The sequence below is a fragment of the Mus pahari genome, chromosome 12 (genome assembly GCF_900095145.1).
Source record: "Mus pahari chromosome 12, PAHARI_EIJ_v1.1, whole genome shotgun sequence".
Classification (NCBI taxonomy): Eukaryota; Metazoa; Chordata; class Mammalia; order Rodentia; family Muridae; genus Mus; species Mus pahari.
The window spans coordinates 56,587,486-56,611,485 of NC_034601.1; the positions used below are offsets into that span (position 1 = coordinate 56,587,486).

The 24,000-nt window shown below is 36.2% G+C and overlaps 1 protein-coding gene across 2 annotated transcripts in view; it reads right to left on the minus strand.

The window, feature by feature from the left end:
- Positions 1–24,000, minus strand: part of Epha3 (EPH receptor A3) — a 314,441-nt gene that overhangs the window by 225,467 nt on the left and 64,974 nt on the right. For both annotated transcript variants that reach the window (XM_021209582.2, XM_021209581.2), the window contains exon 3: positions 1,141–1,801. In XM_021209582.2, the coding sequence (XP_021065241.1) occupies positions 1,141–1,801 (661 nt within the window). The remainder of the gene's footprint in view (positions 1–1,140; positions 1,802–24,000) is intronic.

Genomic DNA, 24,000 nt, shown 5'->3' on the forward strand with positions numbered 1-24,000 from the left:
TGTGTGTGTGTGTGTGTGTGTGTGTGTGTGTGTGTGTTTGTGTGTGTGTGTGCACCACACATGTGCATGCAGGGACCGGAAGAGGAATTTGAATGACCTGTTATTGTACTCATACATACTGTACATCACAGATACAAGGAAACAAACTCTGCAAGAGCAGCAAGCACTCTAAATTACTAAGCCATCTCTCCAGCCCCAACATATACATTTTTGAAGTCCAAAAAGATTATTTTATCAATGGTGATACTTGTCATATGATTTTTAATGTTTAATCTGCAAGTTGGCACATCTTAATGACTCAATAAAGATTGATTTAAACCCATGGTTAAAATTATACTGTCTAATAATGTTTAATGGCACATAAAAACTGTATTGTCGTAAAAATATAAACTATGTACACTAAAAAGTCCCATACTCAGAATTTTGTCCCTGGAGATTGCGTTTTTGCTTCTATTCAAACTTAATGAATGTGTTTGTGGAAAACAAAACCTTTATATGGATGTAATTGCCCTGCCACATTCTTGTTATTCAGATCACTTAACATTAAGTATCCTAATTAACTGTCTAGATTAGAAAAATAATTGGCATATTACATTAGTTATATTAGACTAGCTGAGTGCCAAATATGTTTTCCCCTTCTATGGCAAGCAGATGTATTCTACTTCAATTGCTGCAGTTAGACCACTGTCAATCATTATCTAGCAAGAAAACCTCAAAAATAACACCTCATGGGAGGAAGATGGCTAAGCCTGTAAAGTTGCCTGAGTTTGGTACCCAGGATCCAAATCTTAACAGATCTCACTTCCTTAAACTGTCTTAACACATTTAACACTAATGTACCATGGTATGTATACATCCTCCAAACTAACTAGATAAATTAATATACAATGAAAAAAAAAAACACATTTGACACCTCTACAGGATGTATCCTAGAACTCAAGAGTTATACCCATTAATATCTCCCAGCAGATCATGAATCAACACATCAATGGGGTAATTTAGCATATGAATTGACTACTCATTCAGAACCATGTTGTGCTGTCAAGTAAGATCAGTCCAGGTTAATTTATTTCTACTACTTCATAATAAATCAACTCACAGGAGACAAATTCAACTCTAAAGAAAGGAGAATGCTCTTACCTTGGCATATGAACCCTCGTTCTTCATACCCAGCATTGCAAGTGCATTTGCCAATGGGGACCAGCCATTCACCTTCTGTGCTGCAGTACATCCTGGGAGGATCCTCCTCCTTAGAATTATTGACACAAGAGCCCCTAACCTCCACCAAAGACTGGGAGTCCATGGGCACTGTGTCTGGAAACATAGCCAGATTCTTCACTGTAAACGGGCACTTTTTGAAGTACACTCTCACAGACACCAAGGCAACACAAGCACCAACATCTTGAAAGGCCAAATAAAATCCCTTTTTGTTGACTGGTCCTACTTCTCTAATCTCAGTGTTCAGTTTCAGAATGCGGTCCCCGAGATCCATCTGAGTGAAACTTTCATCAGCGGCAATGGTGTCAATCTTCGTGAACTGATGCTCTCGGAATTTGACACCATGATCATCATCAGACTCCATGTAGTACAGGTTAAAGGTCTCCTTACAAGTCCCCAAAACCAATGGAATGCTGTTACAGTCCCGCAGTGTGAACTTTAGCTCCACATAGATCTTCTGAGCTGAGTTTCTGGGTACCCAGTTTGTCCTCAGCCAATTATTTTGACTGTGATCCATGACATTGCACACCTGGTAAGTCCTGATTGGTGTGTAATGTTCATCAACACCACTGATCTCTTCCCACTGAAGTGTCAAAGCAAAAAGAGAGAGGCAGAATTAGTGATGTAAGTGGAATGATGCCCAACACAGATCCAAAGCATCACAAGAGATACAGCATAAACAAGATGGGATTTCTATGGTGTTCATGTAGGGATCTATAGATCTACTCCTAACCTTCTAGGGTGTGTTTATTATTGGCAAGATTTGTTGAATTCAGTGACACAAAGTAGTTCATAATTGAATGAATACATTTGTCTTGTACTGCAAGGTTTTAGAAATGAAGGAAAAGACCAAGGGATAAGTAATCATGTGAAGTTGAACATCGCAACATTAAAACCTGGAATGAATGATGACCAGTGATTCAATCATAGATTTGCTACAATTTATTTATAAATTTAATTGATCAATTTTTCAAATTTAGACTTTTTAATTCTAAAATAGAATTACTAAATTTTGAGCTATTCATATTTGTAATACTCCATTAAAAAGACTACTGAGAAATGAATTATACATTAATTTTCATGTAATATATAAAGACATTGTTCATGAGCATGAAACCTCAAGAATATGTTTCCATGACAAATTCTTGTCAAAAATGTGCAAAGTCACTTATTTGATTTTCCGAATGAGGAAAATAAGTTTAAGTATCTTTTAAATGTTGGAGATCAATCTTAATGGTGTCTATTATAATGTGTTCTTAAATTTCTCTTTCAAAACACACTCACACACAAACACACACACACAAACACTCACAACAGAAAAATAACAAACAAACAAAAAAACCCTGAAAAGATCAAGAGGATACAAGGGAAGAAACAAAATACCTTTATTTAATTTTCAGATGATAAGATAGTATTAGTAGGTGACTTGAAAAAAAAAAAAAAAAACAAGTGGAAACTCCTATAGCTGAAAAACACTCTCAAAATAGTAGCTGAATACAGAATTAACTCACAACATTCAGTAGCCTTTCTATATACAAATGACAAATAAAGTAAGAACTAAATCAGAGAAGCCTTTCACAATGGCCTCAAATACTACAAAATAACTTTGGATAACTCTAAATAAACATGTGAAAACACAGTATTTGCCCAAAGACAAACATTTTGATCAATGGAAACAAACAGAAGACTCAGACATAAATCCACTGATGGAAACCTGAAATACACACCAGAAAGAAGACAGCATCTTCAACAAACGGTGCTGGTCAAACAGAATGGCTTCATGTAGAAGAATCCAAATAGATATACACATACTACCCTGAACTAAACTCAATTCCAAATGGGTCAAAGATCTCAACATGAAACAAGGTACACTGAACCTAATAGAAAAGAACAGTGAATTCACTGGCACAGGAAAAACTTTGTGAACAGAACAGCATTAGCAGAGACATTAAAATCAATGATTATTTAACAGGACTTTATGAATCTGTGAAACTTCTATATGGCACAGAAGACTGTTACTTGGATTAAGCGGCAACCTACAGAAAGAAAATGGTTTTAACTAACTACACATTCATTAGAGGACTTTTATCTAAAATGTATAAACAACTAAAATGCTAGAAGTGAAGGAAACAAATAAACCAATTTGAAAATGGGCCACAGACATAAACAGAGAATGCTCGTTAGGAAAATGGGCCACAGATACAAACAGAGAATGCTCATAATGAAACTGGGCCACAGATATAAACAGGATGCTTATAAGGAGACTTAGGTTGCTGACAATGACTTTTAAAAATGGGCAACACCTGGGAAATCCAAATAAAAACTACTTTGAGATATCATGTTACACCTATTAGAATAGGTAAAAGCAATAAAACAAGTGATACCTCATCTTGGTAAGGATGTGGAGTAAGGGAAATTCTCATTCAGTGCTGGTGAAGTTCTATCATCTACAGCCACCATGGAAGTCAATAGTATGGTTCGTCAGGCAGATGAGGAGGGTTGGTCTACCTCATGATCCAGTTGTACTACTCTTGGGTATATACCCAAAGGATGCTTGATTCTACCACAAGGACACTTGCTCAACTATGTTTACTACTGCTGTATTCATAAGAGCCCAGAATTGGAACAATCTAGTTTTCCCTCAAAAGAAAAAAAATGAATGAAAAAAATTTGTAATAATTGGTAATTTGCACTCAGGCATTAAAAATTTAAAATCTTGTAATTTGGAGGTAAATGGATAGAGCTAGAGAAAAATCATCCTGAGTGAGGAAACCTAGACCCAGGAAGACAAATATGGTACGTATTTGTTTACTTGTGGATATTAACTGTTAAGTCAATGATAACCAAGCCACAATTTAAAGAACCATAGAAGTTAGGTATAAATGTCTGGGGGTAAACAGATCTCCCCAGAAAAGGAAAATTAAGCATACATTTGTGGATGGACTGAGGGAAGACTGAAATGTAAAGATATAATGGGCAAGGGCACGAAAGAAGGGATCAAGTAGTGAATATGGAAGAACAGCTCCAGTTAAGGGTCATTTGAGGTACGGTATTATGAAAATCTAGTACAGTAGAAGATTCCTAAAGCATAAATATGAATAGGAGCAATCTAAATGAAATACTTCATTCCTCCTTAGAATAAGGAACAAAATACCAATGAAAGGATATAGGTACAGAGACAAAATTTAGAGCTAAGATGAAAGGATGGACTATCCAGAGACTACCCCATCCGGGGATCCATCCCATCATCAGCCACCAAACCCAGATACTAATGCACATGCCAGCAAGATTCTGCTGAAGGNACCCTGATATAGCGGCCTCTTGTGAGGCTATGCCAGTGCCTGGCAAACACAGAAATCGATGCTCACAGTCAGCTATTGGATGGAACACAGGGCCCCCAATGGAGGAGCTAGAGAAAGTACCCAAGGAGCTGAAGGGGGCTGCAACCCTGTAGGTGGAACAACAACAATATGAACTAACCAGTACCCCCTCAGCTCGAGTCTCTAGCTGCATATGTAGCAGAAGATGGCCTAATCGGCCATCATTGGGAAGAGTGGCCCCTTGGTCTTGCAAACTTTATATGACCCAGCACAGGGGAAGGCCAGGGCCAGGAAGTGGGAGTGGGTGGGTAGGGGAGCAGGGGCGGGGGTGGGGTATAGGGAACTTTCGGGATAGCATTTGAAATGTAAATAAAGAAAATAATAATAAATTTTAAAAAAAGAAAGGAAAATGCCTGCCCTAGGTGTTCCAAAAATTTCTGGTATCAGATATGAGTGTTTTGTGATAGTGTTCTAGACTGAATAGTAATGCCGCTCTGAATGCATTCTCTGTTTTATGGACAGTTAGATCATGCCATTGTGAATTGAGAAAAAAAAATCAATTGGCTTCACATTTTTAAATCTAATGCTCCTCATAATAATTAAGGAGTGTTTACTTTGATCAATGAATCCTTTGCAAATCTCTTTTACGATAAGCCATATGTGGCTAAACTTCAAAAGAGCATATTCTGCAGAGATTTTCATAATTTGATGTAAAATATGACTTTAATTATGAAATTCTTATTGTAGTTTAATTTGGCAAGCTATCACAAGTTCTTGAAAACAGAATTATGAATTTGCCTGAAGATAATGCAAACAACACCAGCATGTTTTTCACTGGGAAGGTTGCAGGGAGCAATTACCACTTCATTAATTTGTAATGAAGACCTAATTGCCTGTAAGTGATGGTGGGCTGCCATCTCTAACCATTTACAAAGCCAGAGTCTCTAACTGGCAAGAACTGAGAAAAAGCAATGGCAGGAATATAATCTCTAAAGTAATATTATTTTCTTAACATCATCAATGCCAGCATCACGAGCTAAAACTCCTTTTGGAAGTATATGCTTTATCAATGTAACGAATGTCCAGCTTTAGCACATATCCCTTCCTGCAGAACTAATGCGCATATCCACAAATAGTTAAAGTACTATACCATATAGTAATTCTCCTAAGGCAAACATGAAGAAAGTATACGGGTAACACCGAGAAGTGACACACAGAATTTGCAGTTTGGGGCATATTTTTCACCCCTTCATTATCTTAAAACAAATCTAAAGAAGGGAGCAAATCGACTTATGCAGAAGAAAGCATTAAAAAATTACAATATTTTCTTAAATTCTCTAAATTGTCAATAGGGATGTTTAACTTGCTTTCCAGAACCATACTCAATATCTGTGTCATTTGGTTGGAGAGCTCAGATAGAATTCTTTATTCTTCATGATCCAGGTCACTGTAACCACAACACTCTTCAGATTCCCTGTGCTTAAGAAATCATTCTGCAACTTCTTCCTGTGAGGTTTCGTTAACATTTTCTGGAAAGTAAAGTTCCTGAGATTCCATGGGAGTCAACCAGGTGCTTTTCAGTAAAACAAATACCTTTAATAATTAATTGACACTTAACCTAATAACTGCCTTTCTGATATACCTCAGTTATAGTAATAAAAGATTTATTTTATGGTTTATATTAATTCCTCTCATGGAGAAGCTTTTTAAGGAGTTGAGAACAGGGAATAAGAACAATGAAAGTGGGAACACATTTCATTTAAGGTGGGAAATATTCAATTATTTAGCACATACAAAACCACTATGCTGGAGGAAATTAATAAGAAAAGTAACTTCATATTTTACCTCTAAAAATATAATACTGGTTTCTCATGAAATTTCCGATGACAAAAATTGAAATGTCACTAACGGAATTATTCTATTTAGAATTACTTGTAGATTCCAATGGTTCACAGGAATTCATAGACCTATGCTTTCCTAGCATGATAATGATTAGTTGTGATATTAGGTGGGTTTGAGTTTTTCCTTTCTCCAGCCATGCCCCTTAGTCATATATTCCTCCTCTTTGTACAGCTATACCCAGTGCAAAAACCTCAATGTTTGTCCCAGAAATATTTGAGCACTCTCTCTCCCTGAAGCAGCATTTGAAGTGTGAACGAACACCTTCAACTTTAAAGATGGCACTGCTAAGCTCACAACAGAGCTATGTCAACAGAACCGTTACATTTCTACTTATACATTCCTTTTCAGCTGACTCTCATCCCAGAAGCATGCACACATGGTTGAGCATACAGTCTAGGACATATTTCTAATTGTTTAATATAAAGAGTCAAGTCATATAAGAGTTGAAACAAATGAATAGAATTATAAGATATACTTTTTTGAGCATGTGAGTATACACAGCATCGTGCTTAGGCTCAAGGGATCAGGAGGAAAGAAGATAGGAAATCGGCTCTGAAGACAAGACTTGGGACAAAGTCAAGGAGAGAAATGTCAAGCAGGTCATGGCTCTGGAGGAACAGCTGGGAAGCCGGGTGACAAGGTCTGGATATACAACTCCTAACCCACTTTAACCTTCAGACATTTGATAAGGATATGAGAACAATCTAACTGAATATGGGAAAGCAGCAGCTTTTAGGTAAGACAGAGATGAAAAGCCAGTAAGAAGGTGAGAAGACTAGAGATTGCTGAGCAACAAAGGCAGCAAAAGTTCCCGAGTGAGCACAGCCACCAGGAATGAGTGACATAAGGTCTCTATTCAGGATTCCCAGGATATTGTGTAGGCCATGGTTGTTTCTGCACTTATAGCAGGAAGTTGTTAAAGATACCAGGTCCCCAGAAACCTTGAGTGGATGGGATCCTTGGGTCCACTGTGAATACCTGTCTTTCCATTTTATAGCACATCTGAGGTCGACTCACAGGTCCATTTTCCTTCTCACTTCTTTAGTTACATAAAATCCCAAGACTCACACTAGAACCACAGATGGCTCAGTTCCACCATACCTCTGTCTGCCATGTCAGATCTCTCCTACCAGCTGGGAATAAGCAGAACAATGTGGAGACCTTAGAACTGTTGTCACACTGTGAGACTTGTTGCTAACTGCGGTGTGTAGAACTCTCTTGTTTCCGTGATTCTTGATTCTAGCCAGCTGTTAACCGGACAACTTCTAAAACGTATTGCTTGGTGGGCCCCTTCCCCGCTTGCTCTTATTTTGTTCTGATGCTCAAGGACTTAGCAGAACGTGAATGTGACCCATATTTGTTTGAGAACTGAAGCATTCTCTTGGTTCCTCAGTCTTCACATGTTCAGCATCCAAGCATCACTTGGCAGCATGCTCCAATACCAGCTTTTATAACTTCTGGGTCACAATGAAACTATCTAACATGTCTTGTTCAGCACTCAGCCAAACATGTACTCCAAATCATTTTGTACTCCAAAATGCACCAAGATGCAGGCATATCTTATACAGGAGCCCACCTGGATAGCCTTTTCTCCTCCCGCAAGAGTCCTAAGATCTTATGACAGAAAACTGAGTAAATCTAATCACGTGGTTGTATTTGTACTTAGTATAAATGTGAACCATGAATTATCAAAAAAAAAAAAAAACTTCAGCAGCACACAGGAAGAAGATAGGGTATATCCCCCAATATATTTGCTCTGTTATGAATGAAATGCAATTTATTTTAGATAGGATATTTTATAGTGTGCTCATAGGATGATATTTGGTGGTGATTTTTAAAATAACTTATTAATAGAAATTTTAATCAACTTTAAACATATGAATGAAATATTTTTGTAAGTAAAGCCTGTCCTAGAAACTTTTCAGAACTATGAAGAGAAAGGATTTGGGATAGTTTTGTTATTGCTGTAATCCAGAAACTGATCGTGGATGCTGCAGAGCTGGCAGGCAACGTTGATGAAGGTACCCTTGTTGTTTGAGATATGCAAAGACATCCTGAGAAAGAAGAATCACTAATGAGAAGAAAGCATTAAGGAAGTAGTGTGTAAAACGTTCACAGTGCTGGTATGAGGTACACACAGCAGAAAGGAGATGCAGCCAGGCGACAGTCAAGAGCAGGATCTGTTTGTATAACTGAGTTGCAGTGGTTGGGGGGCAGTGATCAGAGACAGTCACCAACAGTTAGAGCAGGAGGGCCTGAGTCATTAGTGAACCTGAATTGGTCTGCGTACTTCGTTTGCTTCTGTGGGGAAACATCTAAAGAGAGACGCGTGATGAGATCTGGAGGAGAGACAGGCGCTCCCAAGGCAGGACAGGAGACGAGATCTAGAGGGAGCACTGCGAAGGTCTAGGTAACAGTTTTAGTATCACCTCTGATGAATGAGTTCTTGCTCATTGTTTTCTAAAATAATATAAAGAGCTGCTTTAATACCTGCTCTAAATGCCAAGGGTAAAATCTCATATTAAAACAAATTTCAGGAAGACACTGAAACATAGTATCAGAAGAAAACAAGAGCTGGTGTGCAAATAAGTGGAAATGTAGTCACATTAGAAACTGTGTCCTCTCACTAGCAGCAAATATTGACTAACCATGATGCAACAAACACTACAGGGACACTTAGCAATAGAGAAGACGGGATACTTGCATTAAGGAACTAGTGTTTTCCAATTGTATTTCTTACTATCATATATAAAGCATACACACACACACACACACACACACACACACACACACGTATATGTGCAGCTGTGGTGTCTCTATGGTTTTTGGAAAAGTGTGCATTCCCACATGTGGAGGTCAGAGGAGGAAGTTGCTGGATGTCCTAATCTATCACCTTTGGCCTTTTTCCTTTGAGAGGGCTATTCCTCACCAATATGGAGAGAGGTTTTTACAACAATGATTTTTTTCTATCTCTATCCCCACCGTGCTGATTTGTGGATGGTCTCTTATTTGGATCAATTTCCATTCTGAAGCATCTGTGCCAAAAACAAAGTTACTACCCCCTAGAGAATAACTAAATTTAAATGGCATATGATGTGCCAAGTGCCAAACATATTGCAATTAACAAAGTACAGAAGTGGAGACTTGGTTCCATAAGGAATTGGATTAAAAGCAATCAGTGCTTTAGTTATACCAGATATTGTCCTTAAGTGACTGAATACCAGGCCTATGACAAGTTTATTTCAGAACGGACAGGGTGAGAAAGAAATCTTTAGAAACTGAGTGTCAACAAATTTATGGTAAGGATTTTTATGATTGGTGACATGAATTTTGCAAGACAAAGAACTTGGAAATAAAGGATACAGTATCAGAGAAAAGGAGACTACATTTTAAATTATGACAAAAAGGACTTTAAAGACTGGCTAACATAAGGGAATTCCTATCCAGCAGAATTAATAGTCAAGAAATAGGACACCAGGAGTGGAGAGCATTTGTTCTTGTTGAGGTTCCCAGGATCCACATTGTGGCTCAAGGACATCCTCTCCAAATACAGGGGATACAATGCCTTTTGTCCTCAGTAGACACTGCATGCACATGATACATAGACAGCCATGAAGGGAAATCGTGCATGCAGGCAAAATTCCTACATGCATAAAAATGAAATATTCAATGAATTATAAGATTTTTTTAAGATTTATTTATTTATTATATGTAATTACTCTGTAGCTGTCTTCAGACACCCCAGAAGAGGGTGTCAGATCTTGTTACAGATGGTTATGAGCCACCATGTGGTTGCTGGGATTTGAACTCCGGACCTTCAGAAGAGCAATCGGGTGCTCTTACCCACTGAGCCATTTCACCAGCCCGAATTATAAGATTTAACTTAAGGTATCATACCAAGATGGAACAATATTAAGTATTTTCAACTCCGTCTTCTATTTGAATTTAGTTTTCTTCTAAGTGTTGCTATGAAAGCGTGAGTGAGAAAATTTTCCTTTTCAGTATAGAGGCTTCGTATGCACAATGAAATATTTCTATATTCAATTTAAAACTATAAATAAAAAGTTTTCTCTTTTCCCCCCTTGTGTAGCCCTGGCTTTCTGGACTTGCTTTGTGGACCAGGCTGGCCTCAAACGCACAGATATCAATCTGCCTCTGATCCCTTCGGCTGGAATTGAAGTCATGTGCCATCACACTCAGCAATAAAATGTTTTCTATTATTCAATAATCACACCTGGAAAGAGGTGAAGTAAGTTGAGTAATGAATTATCATGTAATCTGTAAGGACTGATAAAAGGAGGAAAATCCGATGTAGGCATTTATCAAGGATTTTTCTCTACCTTTCTTTTCATATATAGCTAAATGGCTGTACTTTCTGGAGAATAAATTTTCCCTTAATATTAGGGAGCAGGACAATGAGGCTATCATATTTCCAACCCTTAGAAGAATGTTCAAGGTGAAATTGTCCAATAAAAAATGTAATTTTAGAATTGAGTGTAACTGCTCGAAATGATGGGAAGAAAATTCCATGCACATGGGCTTAACATGTCTAGACTGAAAACTGCTAAGATGAGCATTTACAGAATTATTGCAAATGGCCAACGACTTAGAAATTAATGCAGAGCAGTGACAGCAGCACCCTGCACATCAGCTGTGAGACCCGTGTAATTTCCTGCTCTGATAATAGGTCACAGCCGCCGCAGTTCTTAGCAATTTGCAATGTACCTGTACAGCACTCACAGTGACGGAAATGAAATTAACTTGTGTGACATGGATCCTGCACTAGGTTTTATGGACCTTCTGATAGGAAGTTTAGAGTTTAACCAAGTATGTGTTACGATTGAGAACATGTCTCTGTAATCGAAGCTGCTTTCCAGGGAGAGACTGAAACTGCAGACTCTTTCCTCAGTGGTATTTTCTGAAAACTGGAGCAGCCATGTTGCGTGGAAACACTCACAGTGTCCTGTTCTTGAATACCCTATGGACTCCAGACTTACAGGCTTTAAGCTCTGAAGATAAACAGACTATGGCTGACATTGAATTCTGCTGTTTAATAATTGGGCTATTTTAAAAAGCAATGATTTGATTTTTGCATCAGAAACATGAAAAAGACTATAGTAAAACTTTTAGATATATCCTGGCACAAAGTAAATATGTATCTTTAACATGACTGCAGCTGTGTCATACAGAGTAGGCATGCTAGCTACATTGTTCTTCTGCTAAAGCTGAGTTATTCTGCATAATGTTTCCTATAATGAAAACAACACACTGATCAATTTTCTTATGAGTATACTTTTAATTTAAGCTTTCTACAGTTCCTTTTTAAAACTTATCTAGAGTTGCTTTAATTTTACTTAGGGCCACTATAATGCATGACAAATGTAAGCCTGTCTGATTATCTTAAGTTTCAATGAGCATAATTCATAGTAAAAGGTAAGGGCATCTGTGGGTACTTTGCATTTTTATTATAAATGAGCCTGTCATCTTTTCTTTTATAAGAAATTGCACTACTTCTACGTATAGTAATACCAAAGCTAGAACTATTCCACACTGTACCATGCTCCAAGATATCACAGTATCATTAGAAATTTATTTCACAGTAGCAATCCTCCTTTTTTTTAAAAAAAAAAAAGAATATATAGGGGACATAGCAAGATGATGAATTTATTCTATAGTTTAATAAAAATGAAAGTAAATTGTATTTTGCCAGTTATTTTGTACTTAGTTTGTTGACCGAGTAGTCTTGTGTTTAAAATAGAGATAATAATAGTAGTTGTAGAAGTTCTTTGTGTTAAAATAGAAACGTGAGACTGAGATCTTACCTGTAATCACCTGTTAGCTAAACAGTTATTATTTTTATTCTACTAAACTAAGATTAAATACCTTGATTGTATCATATACTGACAAAGCACATGCTTATCAAGTTCTTTGTTTTTACCAAACTGAAAGTATGCTATATGCTTACACAAAGTCATTGGCTACTTAAGTAAAGAAGTTACCTTTTATGTTTCTGAATTCTCCCAAATTATATTGACAATATAATTATGACAAAGATGTGAAAAATCTTAGCTTCTGAATTTTTGAACTTATATGAATAGAAAGTAGATGTGAGTTATGTGCCTATTCAAAAGAAATCTACTGTATGCCAAAATGTCTGCTGTGCCCTGAAAATTCTACCTCAGAACAATTTTCATGGAGTTAATGTTCAACATGAGAAATATGATTACTAATCAACACACACACACACACACACACACACACACACAGCATACCTATCTTAGAAATGATAAAGATAACAGTATGGAAGAGAAAAACAAAAATATAAATAAGAAAACAGAAAGTTGAATAAAAATTACTATATAGTAAAAAACATACCTATTTATTTCTACCTATACTTGAATGAAACTCGAACCTAGGCTAAACATATGTTTGCAAATAAAGTACCCTGGATTGACAGAACAAAGAGCTAGGGATTATAAATAGAAGAATATTAGTTCAGATGCTCAGTGTGGGTGAAGCGGCAAGCGCATGTAACCATGGAGAACTAGAGGAGAAATGTATATAAATACAAATGTGGAAGTCTTTTTAGCCACTATACAAGAATTTTTGAAATATTTTTCACCCTGGTATTGAGTAAAAGTTTGAGACAGAGGAATGGTATGTTGTAAGTCATGGCATAAGAAGCTAGTTGTCTGACTACTATATGGAGAGAGATTGAAAAAAAAAACATGCAAAACACAACACTTTTATAGAACAAGGCCAGGAGGTGATGGAATTGATAGGGATGGGGGGGTTGGTAGGGATCATAATACGCAAGTACCTCTCAACTGAGGACAAGAATTTGATGAGAGATGAGTGTGGGACCCTAGAGAGGAGGTTGAGTGTGTGGTTAGCAGCACTAGAGAGGAGGTTGAGTTTTTGTTTTTGAGTTGTACAGGAAGATTTACTCAAAAGACGTTATATGGATAGAGGAGTGAAAAGGCAGCTCAAGGCAATGGAATAATGCTTGTGAAGTACTTTAATAAAGGGTTATGTGTATAAGGAAAAGGACAGAAGTGAAGAAAGCCTGAACTAGGCAGCATCTGGGTGTCACTAGGAAGAGGGACAAAGGCGATAGAAGCAGATTTGTGTCCTATGCTGAGATCTGAGAGGACATAAATTTCCTCTTCTAGATGGTCATTGCAGTTGCTAGTTAAAAAGCTGTGAAACGCTGCAGAAATGAGAAGTGATTTTTCTGCATGGTTTAGACCATGAGGATTTCTCATCATGCAAGAGATGAAGAGCAAATACAGAACTAGGGACATTATGATGAAACTGCTCAAGAGAACTGAAGGAGCAATGACAACAGGGTTATTGTCTTTATCTTATGGAGGGATAATCAGCACATTGTCATTTTAACCCTTACCAGAACCCAATAGCAAGATCCATCCCACAAAATCAGACTAGCTTTGGCAAGATTATTTAACTAACTTTTAAAAACGTATTGGTTTTATTTTTAATATCATTTAATTGCAACATTTCTTCTTTCCCTCCAAACTTTCCCATAAACCCATCCTTGCTCGTCTTCCATGACCTCTCTGTTCACTAGTTGTTATTGCATGTCTGTATGAGCCTAGACCTATATATTCCTAAATATATCCTGTTTGTTTTGTATAATGCTACCTGTATGCATGCCTTCAGGGTTGACTTGAGTGGCACTGTACATTAATTTGGTGCACTGGGAAATGTCTATTTGCAACGGAGGTAGACCACTACAGAAAATCACAAACAATCCAAATGCAGAATTTTTAACTTTTGAGTGAAACCATTTCAGAAATGTGACTAAGACTTGGAAGCTGATATGTAATTTGAAAACATTTAAAAACTTACAATAACCCTGGGGTTATAAATCAACATTTGAGAATCCGCTGTAGTCCTAGGAAATGGACTTTGCCAATACTGAATATTTTATCATTGAAAAATTCTCTGGTTATCTCTACTATTAGCTTATTTGAAAGATGAGGAAAGTTTTATGTTTGGGGGCAGGGTCAGAACCATACAAGTGTCTCATAGCATTTCTAGTAAAGTTTAGAACAATATTTCAAGCACAGAAATCTTTGATTACAGGGGTTTCTTATTTTCCAATTAGTAATGTGAAAATATTAGGAAGAACAACCAAATAAGAAGGAAAAGTTATGAAAAAGGCCTCATTTTGCTTAATATCATCATAATGTTACATCAATATGAAAGACCAAATGGTGTTCTTAACTTATGTAGAGATAACCCTAATACAGTGCTGATGATTAGCCAACAAAGTAAGAATATTAATAAAATTGCAACATGAGTTGCCAAAAGATAGATGACTGGCTATTGTCATACTAGGGACTGAGCAAAGTTTGTTCACAGACTAAACTTGGTTTTCCTATATTGTTGGCTTGACATCTCTATTTTTTCTTTTATTTCTTATTAATTTACTCATTTTGAACGTTCTCAAACATATTTTTCCTTATTCCACTCATGTAGCACCCAAATTTCTCTTTTCTGAGCTCTGCTGCAGAGAGGCCCAGTTCATGTTTCAGTAGTACATAACAGAAAAAACTCACACATTGTGTGATCAGTGTGTGAAAGGGCAGAGGATAACTTTAAAGAGAACTGGGTAAAAAAGAAACTTAATTCATCGTGTTCAGATATGTCCAGACAAACATAACAATTTTTATTTATGGGTATCTTCTAGTAAGAGGTAGGAAGATAAGTGCATTGTGACCTTTTTCAATGAAAATTGTAAGTCAAGAAATGCAATGAGCTTCAGGTTATGCTCTACAAGATGATGAAACTGCTACAAGTGTAGACCACTGACTATTTCTGGATGGGGCATGTCTGAGGGTCCAAGTTTCTAGATAATGAGATAGCCATCTTCAGCTCAAATACATGATTGAAATTATGCTTTTAAAAATGAATAACCAAGGGTAAAATTTGTTTCCTAGCATTAAATCTGAGTGGAAAATGACTAATCACAAAAGAAGACACTTTGTATTAAAGCATAGCGTGTATTGCAGAGAATTATTTGCCTTTTTACTATTCCATTTAAAAAATAAATACAAGCTGAACATTTACAGTAATTCTCTGAAAAGAATTGTTGAGAGGGAAAAAAAACTGCAAAATAAATCAAGGATTGTTTTTAAAAGTGAAAGGAAGTGAAACCGTTATTAAGAAATGAAAACCTCAATGAAACATATTCGAAAAATGTTTTCTAAAGAAGCTTGGCTCAGCTGGAGGACACTCTTGGTTCCTTTGTTACATTGACAGAGGAGCACGTTGCCTTTGTTGCCTTTCAAACAGCCTCATCCTTTGAAGCCTGCCTGACATGGAACATACTATTTAGACCAGAATAGCATTGACCACACAAGGTCTTTTCCTGCCTCTGCCTACTCTGAAATGTCAGGCATAAACACCTGTCGTTATTGCTACCTTTAATTTTAAAGACTATATTGACTAAGATGTGAGCATTTATACTACAGCTTAAAAGTTAGAAAATGAATGGAAGATTCTCACTTTATGTCAGTTCCTAACTCTAATGATAACCTACCCCCTACTTAATTTCCTATTAGTCTATTTTTTTAAATTTTTTATTGGAAATTTTCTTTATTTTTATTTCAGCTGTTATCCCCTTTCCCTATTGATCTTTATCCAAAACTCATTCCTTCTGCTTTATAAAGCATTTTGGTAACTAGCACAATCTCTGCAGGCATAGGATTTAAAGTGTCTATTGTAGTCATCAGTAACAAGGTTGTTGACTCACGCATAACCTTAGACAACAGTTTTCACTTTTCCTGAAACTGACAACATCATGTGGTTCAACAGTGAGTAGGGCCCCTGAGTTCCCTCTTCCATCTGTGTCCTACTACTGCGGGCCCTACTCTTTTGTGCCCACTATAGGGTTCTACAGGTTATATGAGTTCACAGATGCGCTGGAGTTTTCTTGTGTAGAGGCGGTAGGTACTTCCTAACACCTCTTCCTACGTTTCGGTAGCATTCTTTGTTACTCCTCTTCCTGATGTTCAAATTGTAGTTATCGTGTTTAAAGCAAACAAGAATCCTTATGGAAATTGCACTGTTGATATAAGGAGATGATTTGGGTAGAAAACAAAGGAAAACACTGCAATCAAATCAGAAGAACTTACTGAGCATATACTAGGAATTAACATTAGTTAAATTGTAGAGAAAAACCAGTAGTCCTCAGATTTATGGAACCTGCTTCTATGATAAACACTTAGTACCCAGAGTCTGGGAAGAAGAAATGAGTCAATTCACAAACCACATGAAACTCAAGAATAAGAAAGACAAAAGTGTGGATACCTCAATCCTTCTTAGAAGGAGGAACAAAACACCCATGGAAGGAGTTAAAGAGACAAAGTATGGAGCGGATACTGAAGGAATGACCAGCCCGAGACTGCCCCACCTGGGGCTCCATTCCATATACAATCATCAAATCCAGACACTATTGTGAATGCCAACAAGTGTTTGCTTACATAAGCCTGATATAGCTGTCTCCTGAGAGGCTCTGCCAGTGCCTGACAAATGTAGAAGTGGATGCCTACAGCCATCCATGGGACTGAGCACAGGGTTCCCAATGAAGGAGCTAGAGAAAGGACCTAAGGAGTTGAGGGGATTTGCAGCCCCATAGGAGGAACAACAATATGAACTAACCAGTACCCTCAGAGCTCCCAGGGACTAAACCACCAACCAAAGAAAACACATGTTGAGACTCATGACTTCAGGTGCACATGTAGCAGAGGATGGCCTCATTGGTCATCAATGGGAGAAGAGGCCCTTGATCCTATGAAGGTTCTATGCCCCAGTGTAGGAGAATGCCAGGTCCAGGAAGCAGGAGTGGGTGGATTGTAAGCAGGGGGATGGGGGAGGGAGTTTTTGGAGGGAAAACCAGGAAAGGGGATAACATTTGAAATGTAAATAAAATAATATCCAATAAAGTAGAGAGAGAGAGAGAGACAGACAGAGAGAGAGAGAGAGACAGAGACAGAGACAGAGACAGAGAGACAGAGAGTTGTAATGTAAGAATTGTCAATATGGGTGATGTTGGCTAGAACCCAGCTGTAGAGAGAGGGTGAGGGGTAATAAATGTTCATTCATCAGAAAGCAAGTAAAACAATGGAATGTGCTAAAAAAAAAAAAAAAAGCTTATGAAGAAAACACAAGGAAAGCAAGAGAATGACGGTGTGTTGTTACTGCAGGCCCTTATCTGGATATTTCTTACTTTGAGTTGCTATACACAAAAGGAATGTGCGTGCACGCATGCGCGCGCGCGCAATCACACACATACACACACACACACACACACACACACACACACATACTGGGGGGAGAAGAGGAGAAGACTTATACATCACCATGCACATAATAGAGATATCAAGAAGTATTTTTCATTCTAGCTAGCAATCAATTTTAGAATAATACTCAGTGAATTAAAATAAAAGGAATACTCAGGACAATGAGATTTCTCAGCAGACAGATACTGTGAGTTACATATAATTGCCTTAACTTGGGTGCAACCACTCATATCTAAATACTGCTTCTTGTGGGCACACATATGTACACACACACACACACACACACACACACACAAAATGTAGTACAATAAGAAAACACTTTTAGGTTTAGAGTGATATTTATCTCAGTAGAAACATTATTTAATTTAAATTAATAAGCCATCATTTATTGTATTAGCAAATGTAGAATACACTTCATATGGATTTATTTTTCATCTTATCAATTAAACAAAACATAAGTATATTTATTATAAGAAAATTAACTAAGTATAAAATAAATACTTGACCATTGGAAAACAATTTGGAACAAAAACAAGTGCTTGTATGTATTAACATACAAAAGGAAGGACATGCAATTATATAGAATTAAATAGAAGAGAAAAAAAGTTGTATTCTGTCTCCATCATAAATTCTCATATAAAGTGAGAAAGTAAGCTTCGTATTAGGCTAAATACATTGTTAGGAACAATGCACAGATGAGGAAAAGAATTAATGCTTTACTACAGGATATAAACTAAAAAAGCAGAACTTTTCTTCACACAATGTACTGCAAAACTCCTAAACGTAAATGTACAAATATTTAATAATTAAAAACAGATCTCAGGTACCAATAAGCTTTACCAGTTCATCTCATTGGACAGGTGCACAGCCTACCATTACCTTGCTTTAACAAGCCCTTGAAACATTCTCTTCTACACAGTTGAATTTCCTATGTAATTCCCAACTCACACCATGTTTTTCCCTTGCTATGTACCTAAACACTGACTGTACTGTGGAATCACTATTCTAGGTTGAATGAAACTGTAAAAAGCACCAGCTGGCCGCATTCAAAATGGCACTTGTCCAGGTCTCAAATGTCTTATTTATATACAGTGGAATTCTGCCAGCTGTTTAATACTCAAGGCTAATAAATGCAACTGGCAGTACTACATACATACAACTCACAAATATCAGAAAATGCATTGCTTTGTCAAGTTCGACTTATTCTCATTTCTCATAATTGAATTTCTGACAGTAGAAAAATGGTTTGACAGGTTTGATTTTGAAGTAAAAGGTTTATTTTTTGTTTTTTTTTTTTTAAAGAAAGAGATATAAACTAAGCTGTAGGTGTATTGTACTTTTACCATTTCAACTTCTTTTTTTAAGCCAGTAGTAGATATTGACAGGCAACCCTTACAACATATGTAGAACAAAAGCATTTAGTAAGTTTAGACAAGAGAAAGAGATTAGGACCTTGACAAGGTCATAATTTTGTGTCAAAAGTTTACTCATTTGAGAAAATGTGACAGAATTTTACCAAGATAGGTTTGTGGAAGAAGTAAGATTTAATCACTAGTGAACCTCACTGACCATTGTGATGCAATATTGGGATCTTGTTTTCATTTCTAAATTCAAACTGTAGATACACAGAACCTCTTACCTGATAGGAAAGAAGGGAGGAGGAAGGGAGAAGGAATGGGGGCAGAGTGAGTGAAGGAAAGGGAGCACTGTTAAATTAATATTAATACTTTAACAATAGATAAATTGATGGTCTTCCTCATTGTGATTCCTTTTTATGAGACAATGGACATTCTGGAACTGAGACACCATTTCTTCTAAATTGTGCTTTGGGTTTTTTGTTTGTTTGTTTGTTTGTTTGTTTTATTTTGTTTTGTTTTTTAATCCTGGGAGTTCCTGAATGTAAACATCCTGAATGTAACCATTCCTGAATGTAAACATAGAAGAAATCTAAACCATCATTTGCATACATGTTAATGTAGGGACTAAGAATGCTCTGATAATTGGCATGGAGGAAAGGGCGGGTGGAGAAGAGATTGTGAGACTCATGTGGAATGAAAACTTAAGGGCAAAATTCATTCTTCCCTTTCTGAATCCTCCTTTCCCTACTAGGCACCTTGGGACACATCTAAGAGATGACAGGGTTATCCATTTTGATTTAGCTATATTAGTCCATCAAATCTAAAATGTGTGTTTGCTGCATTTGACAATAGTATTTTGAGTGGAAAAGCTAGAATTCTGGTAAACTTTCTTATAATTATATCATTGGTGTTTTAAAAAATTGTATTACCTAGGCATAGATTTTCATGTTTTGTTTTTTTAGACAGGATCACTGTATCCCAGCCGGGCCTCTAACTCAATATATAGGTGAGGATGACTTTGAACTACTGACTCCTTACATCTATCTCCTGGATGCTCAGATGTCTGCCCCCAAACATTAACTTTGGTTTCCAATCACAAATCTATTTTAAATAAACAGATGCATGCTGTCTTCACGAATATATGGGTAGAGAAAGCACACCACGTACTAGAGGAACAATGCGGGTGTAAGAGGAGAAACCCAATACAGTTAACTTTGCTATTTCAGACTTAGAGACACCAAGGACACACTTCCCAAGTCACACATGTTCATCTGTATCTTGGGAATAGACAAAGGCTCCAGAGTTCACAAGTGAGCTGGTGATACTGGGACAGCAGTTTTGAGACTGACATTTTTGTGTCTCGGCAGCTGTTCATTTCCCTTAGACCTCTATCTGTTTGCCAAATTCTGAATCATCACCATTTCCCTGAAACACATACAATCATCACTAGAAGCAGAGAAAACTGGTAAAACTATTGCTTTTTATAGTTTTGTTTCATTTTGTCTCAGCACTCACATAGGCTACTGGGAATTCTGGCATGAAAACATTTGTACTGTACCTTACACTGATTTTGAAAGAGCATTTCAGCATGTGTTTATATTTTGGATTATATACTCCTGAAAAACACAAGGGTTTGGTTGTTCCTGGGCTTGTTTATTTGAAAAGGCCTCCGTTGACTGCTGCTTTGCAATCTCTGCTTGCGATTATTGAAAATAGAATCACTTATGGCATATCTAAACTAAATTCAAAACAACCGGGGCATAATTAGATTAATGCCAATGTAAACTACCAACTCCATGAATGGAGGTCTTTTAAAGCACAAACACAATGCAGTGGTTTCAATGCCAAAAAAATCTTGGCAGCCTAGAACTTCCTATAAGATGCCATTGCATGGGGGGGTAGGATTGGGGGCTCCAGCTTGATGAAGTCACTCACAGAAATCAACCAGGCACTCCCCAGCTTCTCTAAGTCTGACCTCATGTTCCCTTCTTCTAGTACGAAAACATTATTTTTCCCATAGGGGAATGTTTCTTTTCAGTTTCTGACAAACTCTAAGGTAAGCAGTAATCACTATTACCTGTTGTCAGTGATGTCAATAACTACTGGGTCAATGAAACTTTTGAAAAGTACCAACATATACAGGTTAAAATACTACTCTGAATGAAAAAGAAAGGTATGAGCTTTAACTACTGGGAAGGAAAGCAAGAAAAAAAAACTGTGAAAATAGTGAACTTGGTACATTGTAAACCCAGAGAATCCTTAGTCGCTCGCTTAAATTCTATCAAATGTATTTATTCTGCAAATAGGAGAAAAAGACTGTGTTATGATTGTATAAAACTAGAGGTTTGCAAGGCAATTTCTGATCAAACACCAGAAAAAAATGACTAAATCTATTTCCATATTCCTATTTCTTCAATTGTTGAAAATTCAAATTTGTGTTTTTCATAAACTAGAAAGAACAAATATTTTCATAAAGGAGTAATCAATTTAATAGAAAAGGCCTGAATTTTACACATTAAAAAAATGGAATTGAGAGAAAGTACATTAACTGACCAAAGGGCAAAAAATGACCTGTGTCTGTGTGTCTGTGTGTCTGTGTGTGTCTGTGTGTGTGTGTGTGTCTGTGTGTGTCTGTGTGTGTCTGTGTGTGTCTGTGTGTTTAGAAAATATTTAAGAACTTTAGCAAGAAGTTTTCTAAGCATCTAAGATGCATGCAGAAGGGCTAACAAAATTAAAAATATTGAAGTCTTAACATTTTCAGCTTAGCACAACCTTTCATCAGTTAACACTAATAATCTTTTATAAATGGACATAACAAAAAATATAGTTTCAAAAAGAGAAATAAACAAATCTTTCAGAATTCATCCAAAGCTAGATTCAGGAATGTTTAAAATAGGGTCAAGAAATTTCTAGATTTCAGTAGACATTGGGGAGGTAGAGTACGTTAGAAATTTAAAAGATGTTTATATGATCCTATCTTAAATTTGTTTAGTTTCAATTTTGTGTACTGTGAATTAAAATACACAAGAAAATGTTTAATAAATAAACTTAACAGTAAATACAGAAACATAAAATAAGAATGAAATTTAATTATTCAGTTATCATGGTGTGTCATAAACAATTGGGGATAGTTTTAGATGGTTTTAAACCACATTAGGATTCTGACTTTAAGAATCCTTAAATTGAAATTACATTTGTAATAACTGCTCTTTAGGACTCAAAATTTCAGATAATCTGATTTTCTTCTCAATGTGTTCCAATATAAGTAAAATGTGCCATTGACATGAAGTTATTATTTACCGCAAACATTAGAAACCTCAAATATATATGATAATATTACATATAATATACAAATAGAATATATTTATTATATATTTACATATAATATATTTATTATATTATATTTACATATATAATAGTATATATATTACGTGTGACAGAGTTATAATAAACACTTGCTCGTAATATTTAAACAAATCCCTATTCTATTTTTCTTACTTAAGATATATAATAGTATATTATTTATGACAGATTTATAATAAATACTTGTTCTTAATATTTAAACAAATCCCTATTCTATATTTTTCTTAAGATTTCAGTGAATGTTCAAGCATTTATTTATATTTCATTTGGAATATATTTCAAATATATACATATATGCATAAATAATGTATATATCTAAATATGTATTTAAGTATATTATCATGTGTTATATACATATATTTATATGTATATATGTATGTGTGTGTGTCCTATAAATCAGTTATTTGTGACTTCTCATATTACTAGGAAATATTCTGTCTTTCTAGCATTCCTTGGAGTAATAAAAGTATTAATTCTCTGTTATTTTATAGCTTTAATTTGCATTAGTGTTGATGCCATCTCAACCTTAACACACAGATAAGACAAAAGGCTCATACATTCATTATAGTTTACACAAATTTAACAGCTAAGGAAAACAAAACATTCTTTTGCTTAAGCTGTACATTCTGTATACAAAGATCATGTATGCATAGATTCTTCTTCTTAATTCAAGGAGCTTTAACTTCTTCCTGATGATGTAATGGAAACTAGACCTCTTTCAATACACTTACTAAAAATAATTAGATGTGCCTGTGGAATGTATGGAGTCAATGGAACACCTATTTAAACTCTAAAACTTGCTGCACCAGACAGTCCATGGGTTCTTGAGTTTTCGTTTAAAATGACAGTTGTGCACTTTAAACTGAAGTGACCTGGTCATTCTTCATAGCGAACAGCCACATCTTTTGCAACACACAGCATGCATCGCTAACAATTAGACATTCCCAGCCTGATCATTCACAGATGTCAAGAAGAGCTGATGGGAAAAATGTTCAGGACTGAGGTGTGTGTGTGTTTGTGTGTCACAGCAAATAGAGTAAGAAATGAAAAGAAAATTTTATTGCAAACATCTCAGCATAACTGGGTTGAGACCTGTAATGGAACTTGAATTATTCCATTTATTTAAGTTATTATATTTTGTAGCCATAGTAGAAATCTACATTTTTAACTAAATAAAATTATAGCTGAAAATAAAAAAAAAATTAGAAAAAGCAAAAAAAGAAAGAAATAGAGGAGAGGGGATCCATGCTTGCTGTTCAGTAGAAGGAGAAAGCCAGGAAAAGCAAGAGGACAAGAAAATCATGACACTGTGATCATTAAATATGAGATGAACCCATGAATCTGGAGGGTATCATCCTGAGTGAGGTAACCCAATCAAAAAAGAACTCACTTGATATGCATTCACTGATAAGTGGATATTAGCCCAGAAACTTAGTATATCTTAGATACAGTTTGCAAAACACAAGAAAACCAAGAAGACAGAAGACCAAAGCATGGATACATCATTCCTCC